At 36.2% G+C, this 8,714-nt stretch overlaps 1 protein-coding gene across 1 annotated transcript in view; it reads right to left on the bottom strand.

Moving 5' to 3' along the window:
• The window catches only part of OSBPL8 (oxysterol binding protein like 8), an 89,147-nt gene that overhangs the window by 44,626 nt on the left and 35,807 nt on the right, over positions 1–8,714 (bottom strand). The window contains exons 3-5 of the mRNA XM_042781874.1: positions 5,883–5,960; positions 3,690–3,791; positions 1,109–1,312 (exon numbers count right to left, since the gene is read on the bottom strand). Coding sequence (XP_042637808.1) covers positions 1,109–1,312; positions 3,690–3,791; positions 5,883–5,960 — 384 coding nt within the window. The remainder of the gene's footprint in view (positions 1–1,108; positions 1,313–3,689; positions 3,792–5,882; positions 5,961–8,714) is intronic.

Genomic DNA, 8,714 nt, shown 5'->3' with positions numbered 1-8,714 from the left:
GAAGGCTGGCGGTTCAAACCCACCAGCCACTCCTCGGAAGGAAGATGGGGCAATCTACTTCCATAGTAATACTACCTCGGAAACCCAAGGAGGGGCTGTGAGTCGGATCCAACTCAATGGCACATAACAACAACAACAACAACAATTTCAGTTAACAGGAGCCCTGGAGGGCAGCGGTTAGCTTGGCTGCTAACCAAAAGCAATCTGAACTTGTAAGTAGATCTGCAGGAGAAAAGAACTGGCAATCTGCTCCTGCAAAGATTATAGCCTAGAAAACCCTATGGGGCAGTTGTATTCTGTCCTAGAGGGTCACTGTGAGTTGGAATTGATTTGACAGCACCCAACAATCACAGGTGGTTTTCCTCAGAGGAGGAATTCTAAATATTTATTCAAGAGTAACTGACAATTAATTAAGCAATTAATCACTGTAAAAACTTAAACTGGACTCATTTATTTAGTTAGCATTTACTGTATGTGCCTACTTTTTGTACAATTTCTTAGTAATTACTCAAATAAGATATTTCTACTTTCTTGCTTTTATAATACAGAAGTCACCACAATAATGACTTTTAGTCATAAAAACACTAGAGCTCCATTTTAAAGAAAACAGCTTCCCTTAAAAGGAAAACCACTTCTACTTATAAGGCTTTGTATCACACATTTATATCACTACAGGAAAGACTCCATAAACAAATGGCAGTGTCTACTCTAGGGGACCTTACAATATTGATAAAGAGAAAACATTAACCGTAAATGTGATACAATGTTATAAAGCAGAGTTAGTAATTACAAATTCAAGACATCATAGTAAAAACTGAATCCCCAGGAATAAGAGTTAACACAGTACAATATAAATTAAGGACACATTTCCTGGAAAACTTTTTTTAAATTAAATCTTAAAGGTAAACAAAGCCTTTTGTTTAAATTTCATCATGAGGAGAGAAAGAAAGAGGAGTAATGTTATTGAAACAGGAACAAATTGAGAAGTTCTGGGAGAGGGCAGCAATCATTAGGTTACAATTATTCTGAGATCTGTTATATCTCAGACCTATTCATAGACTGTCATCCTTACCTTTTACCTTTGTAACACATGCTTATAATAACTTACCTTCACTGCCCAAATAGATTGCTCCAAAGGATGAAAAAGTTTGAAACAAAAGCCATCCTTTTTTGATGGACGCTCAATGATTTCACAGGCATTCAGGAGGACTGTTCCTACCCACTGACCATTTTTTTGAGTTTTATAGATCAGTAGCACTCCAGGTTTCAAAACACACCACAATTTGGTCCAGCTCTTCAGAGTACCACGAATCTACAGAAAGGTAATTTTGTTTAAGAAATAAAGATCTGTTTTTCTCTTTCTATTCAACAGAAATAAAAATAAAAAATGGCAAAATGAGTGTTTTAACATTTTCATTAAATGTACACTTTAGAGTCAATAGCTACTTTGAAATAGCTCCTAAATGGCAAACACTGCAAATAAAGGAATATGACACAGTTCCTGCCTTCTGAGGAATGTAATTCTAGTAGACTTACTTGAACAGTTTCAAAATAATGCACTAACTAGAATGGTTTTCCTAGCTTCCCTGACCAGGCTAGGAACCACTAAAATATACTACCTTAGTACCAATATTGTCTTCTTCATACCATTTATCACAACTGTAATTTTATTATGTGAATATATGCTTTTTCTGTGTTTTAAATTTTTTCTCCATCACCACTGCATAACAGTGCTGAAGACACTACTTGGAACTCAAGGTGTTTTAAACACAAGATTAAAGAAGACTCTAGCATTACTTCACTGGGCAGGGAAACTATTCTTAGTAAGAGAAATTCCATGACAGATCTCCTAAGGGTTCTCAAGATTATAGCTCTTACCAACTCAAGTAGTGAGTTCCAAGTCCCTAAAGTTACCTCCTCTAGATTGCTTTATTCTATCAGACCAGCAATCCTGGTCCCCCCCCCCTTTTTTTCCCCCCAAATGATTTGTAAAACTATATGAATATCAGAATGTGCCACATAAATATCTTGAGGGAAATTTTAAAACACATGAATCTCTTGCTCTTTTCTCTCAATCATATGTTCTTAATTCTACGATTTAATCCTATACCAGCAGTAAGGAGTCTATAACTACTTTTACCTCGATTTCTATTTCTGAAATCCATTAAAATTGTTTCTATGTTAGTCATTCAATTAATAATACTGAAAAGGTTGTTAATATCTAGATTAAAATGTAAGAATTATCCTCACTTTTATTTACTCTGTAAAACATCTGTTGTCTCAATGCACTAAAATGCATGATGTAATGAAAATAGGACTTCTTTACCCAAAAGTAGGCATACAATAGTAACACTAAAGAAAAATTTAGAAAAGAGGAGTTTGGAGCCACGAATGAAGAAAAAATGTTCAAGAAAGAGTATGTGAGTGAGTATCTGAATGAGAAAGGCAAGAGAAATGAACAGGACGAGTGTTACTCTATTTGAGGTACTATTCTGGATCTTGGGATGTGGTATTAGAAAACAGGAAGGGTCAACTACCAGAATGAGGATGAGGGTTAGGAAGTCAGCTAGGGAATGTGTTAGAGAATTACTGGGTGAGCGGTAGTTTGAGGAAACCTAATGTTAAAGGACAAAAGTAGGTGTGTCTCTGAAAAATTCAAGTGTCATGTGCAGCCAAAAGTAAGTTACAAGGTGTTTTTAGCACAAGATTAAAGAAGACTCTAGCATTACTTCACTGGGCAGGGAAATTACTCTTGTAAGAGAACGTCTATGACAGATCTCCTATGGGTTCTTAGATTGCAGCTCTTACCAACTCATAGGGAAGGTAAAGTGGCAAGCATTTCCGGCTGGGGTGATTCTTAGGTGAGAATCAGCTGCTAACCTTCCAGGGAGTCAGTTTTTGTAAGATCACTAAAAGCCAGCATTAAATCTGGAAGATTCCTACCAACTATTCTTCAGAGAAGAAAGGGAAAGAGAATAGAATGATCAGGACAAGAGAAAAGAAAAATAATAAATAAATGGGAATAACCAGAGGCCAAAAGAATAGGGCATGGAGAAAGTAAAAATAACTGACAAAAAATGCTTTTCAAATGATAACTTTTATACTAACTTTTTTTCACCTCTTCTTAATAATGCATATACCAAGTCTATAATAATACTAAAAGATAATCTCAATAGAAAGCAATTTTCTAACAATGTATTATATTGACAATATAATGCTACATATATCAAACTTTTAAAAACAACTGTTACACATACTTGATGTTATCCTCAAGTGAAACAACATTAAGGTTCTTCCTCCCCATTAAGATTGTGACACAGAACCTCTGGGATACAATTAATAGTTTCTTTGTCAGTGCAAAATAATCGTCTTAGGACTTTTTTTTTTTTTTTGTCTTGTGGGCTTTAGACACACTCTGGGCTTTCCTATTCCAGTAGGTAATCATCCAGTGGAGCCCTGGTGATACAGTTGTTAAGTGCTTGGCTGCTAACCGAAAAGTTGATGGTTTGAACCCACCAGATGCTCTGTGAGAGACACATTTGGCAGTCTGCTTCTGTAAGGATTATAGCCTTGGAAACTCTATAGGATATTTCTATGCTGTCCTATAGGGTTGTTATGAGTTGGAATCAACTGTACGGCAACAGGTTTAAATATTCAACAATTTGAATTAAGATTCAGTACAAACTTACCTTCAACCAATCAGCCATAACAATAACAGAAGGGTCTGTGATTGTACTGAGTAACTCCTTTGTGGCTCTTTTCTTTTCTTCTCTGTAATTTTTCTTTTGCACCTATTTGTACATAAATAATAGGGGGGAAAAAAAAGCTCAACAGAAATGGGCTTCTCTGTCCCAGTTTTTAGGTCTACAGAATGCAGAGTACAAAATCTACATTTCTTTAGAAATCTAGTACCTTAGGATAAAACAACTCTTTTCTTTTAGACAGAGAAATTCTTAAGAAAACCCAAGTTTAGAATTTAGTTTTTCTGATCACCAGTCCAATTCTCTGTATCTTTTTAAAAAGAATGTTACCTCTTTTTAATTATATGAATTATATGAATACAATCTCAAGGCAAAAATTTCAAAGAACACAAATACAGCTAAAGGCCTTTATTACATCCAATTCTGTTCCAATCCCTGGAGTTCTGTTGTACACAGGTTCACTATGAGTGAGAGCCAACTTGATGGCACCCAACAACAACAACCTACTAGAAATCATTATTTGAGATCTTTTCTATACATATGTAAATACATATAGATTATATAACCTATAGAAATACATAGCTTTTTTTTAAGCACATGAAAAATGTTTGCCCATTCACTATTCTTTGGAGACTCCTACACGTCTTCCTCATTCTTATAGCTACTGCAGAAGATTTCTAGTATGAATAAAACAATAAAAGATATGACTTAGTGCATACTATGTATCAGCCATTGTTCTAAGCACTTTATAGATAATATCCATTTAATCCTCACAGTAGGAGTGTCTTTGTTGTTGTTGTTGTTATATGCTATAGAGTGGTCTCCGACTCACAGCGACCCCTCCTTGGGTTTCCAAGGCGGTATCTCTACGGAAGTAGATTGCATAACCTTCCTTCCAAGGAGTGGCTGGTGGGTTTGAACTGCCAGCCTTCTGGTTAGCAGTCAAGTGTCTCAGGCACAATGCTACCAGAGCTCCCCCTCCAATAGGAGTAGGAACTATTATTATTATTATTATACAGATAAGTAAACTGTGGCACATAGAGTAGCCTGTCTACGATCATATAGCTAGTAAATAGTGGAGGAAGGATTCAAAAAGAGGCATTTTCGTCCAAATTCCATACCCTTAACCGTCATGCTATACTGCTTACAGCATTTTTCTTAATGCAATCTCTTACTGATGGAAATCCACTTTGTTACCAGTTTCTCCATATTAAAAACAATACTACAATTGTCTGCAATTTGAAGTTTTGCTCCTTTTCCAGTATGTTAAGATATAAATAACATAATGGAATTAATTTGTTGAAAATGTTACCAGAATTTTACTTTCATATGTTTACTTCTGAGATACTTTAGCAGCAGCAGATTAATCAGTCTTATTACTTTGTTGTGGCTGATGTAGGTGTGGGAAGAGTGGTAATAATCTATTCGTGACTACATTTTTTTTTTTTAAACTTCAATACAAATCTTCTACCAGAATATTTCCATTTACCGGCAAAGATACTACGTAAACATAACAAAATTTTACTAATTGTACACCCAAAAATCCTTACACTTTTGGATTTATTAATATGCCTATCTGGATTAGTAACAGATTTAACATGGGATTGCAAATCCACTTGGACACAGGGCCAGGAATGGAACACAAAAGGATAGAACAGGCTAGATAGGGCCCAAAGCCAATTAGAAAACATGTGCTCCTTAAGCATGAGGTACTACGGCCATTTAGGAAAATAGCTCAATACTACATATCTCTTAAGAGAAGCTGGAAATCTACTGTTGGCTCAAAATTTTTAAACATCATGCAGGCCAAACAAAACATATCTTCCTGTGGGCTAAAATCAGCCTGTGACTTGGCAGTTAGCAAACTAATTTCAATGAGTTCCAGAACGTCCCATCAGGTATTCCACAACACAGTGATATGCCTGATTCCAGTATGGATATGCAGAAATATGTCTTTAGTCCCCAGGGTGGCCAGGTGAGTCCTAAAGTACCCCTGGGACCATCACCAAGCAGCCTTATCAGTTCACCCAGTGTACTATACATTCACATTTTCTATGTGTGCCAGTCTATCTCTCTGAGTACCTTTTAAAATTCCTTTAGGAAGGTTTTAAGTTCTTAACTATTATCCTGCTTTCAAAAGCACATGTCAGTTACTGTCTATAAATAACTGTAGACACTAACCTTAAGAGATTCTTTTTTTGTGAGCTTGCTTGAAGCTGAACTGTCTTTCTCTGAGCCATTATAAAGTTTAGATTCAGACTAAAGTGACATAGATATGAACAGAAGAGAAATAATAATTACTTATTCTACACAAGTGGCATATAAAGATTAATGTTAAAGTTGTTTGTGACATTCTTCACATTTAATGCTGTGATTTATGTTATGTTAAGCCCACATGCACATACACACAAACAAAAACTAATCCATAAATTATAATATGAAGTTAAATAAGAACATTTATAAATTTTTGCATTCTCTTTTCCTATAACATATGTAGCATATTTTTAAGGAACATTATAATTATTTCAAAACCTTTGAATATAAACTACCTCAATCAATTTTAAGATCCTTAAGTATATATACCACATTAATTTACCAATGATACTCAGTGTATCACCTGGGGAAAAGAAAGTACTTTACAATTACCTATTGAATTAATAAAATAAAAATGAGACAGATATTTGTAGCTCATGTCATTGCTCTTAAAAATGACTCTGCTACTTAGTATCAAATGTGAGTTATAATGGTAATGGTATAATATCTGCCAAAAGATACATGGTAACTGAGTAAAACCTTTGTAAAAGTTACTCCTTTATGAACTAAACTTGAAACATCATATTGTTTGCCCCATGATGATGGTAAGTATTAGGAAAGCAAAGCAACTGCACAAAATTCCTCAAGCCAAACAGGTGTCTGTCTTCTCATTGATGCTGGGAGCCCCATTCAGCCCCAACCACTGAAAAAGGAATATGAATGTTCAAAGTCATCAGGAGATTCTATTTCCCATAGCTTAGTAAGAAAGTGTGTATCATAATTTACTTCTTGTACTCTGAAATTTATTCTTGAATGCAGACGAGCTGAACTGAATGGAAGAAATGATGAAGTAAGAGAACTGAACAGATGATTTCAAAGGACAGCTTGAGAGGGCAAAGTAAAGCATCATAATGAAATGTGCAAAGACCTAAAGGTAGAAAATCAAAATGGAAAAACATACTCAGCATTTCTCAAGCTGAAAGACTGAAGAAAAAAATTCAAGTCTCGAGTTGCAACACTGAATGATTCTATGGGCAAAATATTGAATGATGTAAGAAGGATTAAAGGCAGATGGAAGGAATACACAAAGTCACTGTACCAAAAAGAATTGGCTGACATTCAACCATTTCAAGAGGTCATGTATAATCAGGAAATGATGGTACTGAAGGAAGAAGTCCAAGCTGCACTGAAGGAAATGGCAAAAAACAAGGCTCTAGGAACTGACAGAATACCCACTAAGATGTTTCAAGAAATGGATGCAATGCTGGAAGCTCTTACCAAGCAATTTGGAAGATTGCCATCTGGCCAAGTAACTGGAAGAGATCCACATTTGTGCCCATTCAAAGAAATATGACCCAACAGAATGTAGAATTTACATAACAAAATCATTACTATCACACACAAGCAAAATTTTGCTGAAGATCATTAAAAAATGATTGCAGTAGTATACTGACAGGGAACTGCCAGAAATTCAAGACTGATTCAAAAAGAGGATGTGGAACAAGGGATATCACCATTTTCAAATGGATCATGGCTGGAAGCAAAGAATACCAGAAATATGTTTACTGACTATGCTAACACATTCAACTGTGTGGATCCTAATAAATAATAGATAATACTGTAAAGAATGGAAATTCCAGAACACTTAATTGTGCTCATGAGAAACCTGCACACAGACCAAAAGGCAGTCATTCAAACAGAACAAGGGGATACCACATGGTTTAAAATCATGAATGATATGCATCAGACTGTATCCTTTCACCATACTTATTCAATCTGTATGCTGAGTAAATAATCTGAGAAGATGGACTACATGAAGAAAAAAGTGGCATCAAGATTGGAGGAAGACTCACTAACAACCTGTAATATGCAGAGGAGACAGCTTGCTTGGTCAAAGTGAAGAAGCAGCATTTATTGATGAAGATCAAAGACTATACCCTTCACAAATGAAGCTGCCAAGTGTTTCATTTTACTTGGATCTACAATCAATGCCCCTGGAAGCAGCAGTCAAGAAATCAGACATATTGACTTCTGGTAAGATGGAGGAATAGGCAGACAAGTGACACAGACCCTCTTCAACAAAGAAAAGAAAAACCAATTGACAGAGATACAGAAGATAATCCTGGAACCCTGAGCTTTGAAAGGTACTATACAGAAGTGGACTAGGCACCAACTAGTGGAAAAACCTGAACAAAAACAGTGAGTACAGAGACAGTCAGAGCTGCGGACTGTCAGCTACTCTGACGGGACCAACAGCCTAAACATTTCCAAATAAGTAGTGTTGGGACCTGAGAATTGACCTAACGATCAACTCTGGTCACCAAGGGCTGCAGGGACAACTATACTGGTGGCCTATGATTAGGAAGGGAAACAGCAAGGAGGGAGACAACCTGAGCTGCTGACTTTCTGCAGTCCAGAGGGTGCAGCCATCTTGACTGTTTATATGCAGCAGCCATTTTGGATATTTAAAGTGACCAAGGGTACAGCCATTTTGAATGTTTATAAGTGACAGCTGTTTTGGATATGTGAAGTGACTGAGGGCACTGCCATTCTGAATGTTTACAAGCAGTGGCCATTTTGAATGTTTACAAGCGGTGGCCATTTTGGATATTTAAAGTGATTGAGGATGCAGCCATTTTGAACCTTTACAAGTGGCAACTATTTTGGATTTTAAAATGATAGCATTCCCATTCGGATTCCAGGGACCTAAGAACAGGCTCTATTTGCCAAGGTTGGCAGGGACATATGAGAGGCTGACAA

Source organism: Orycteropus afer, unplaced genomic scaffold, assembly GCF_000298275.1.
Source record: "Orycteropus afer afer isolate SDZICR_OR568_19922 unplaced genomic scaffold, OryAfe1.0 scaffold00190, whole genome shotgun sequence".
Taxonomy (NCBI): Eukaryota; Metazoa; Chordata; class Mammalia; order Tubulidentata; family Orycteropodidae; genus Orycteropus; species Orycteropus afer.
The sequence above is the reverse complement of the archived record's forward strand: the minus strand, read 5'-3'. Positions and strand labels throughout refer to the sequence as shown.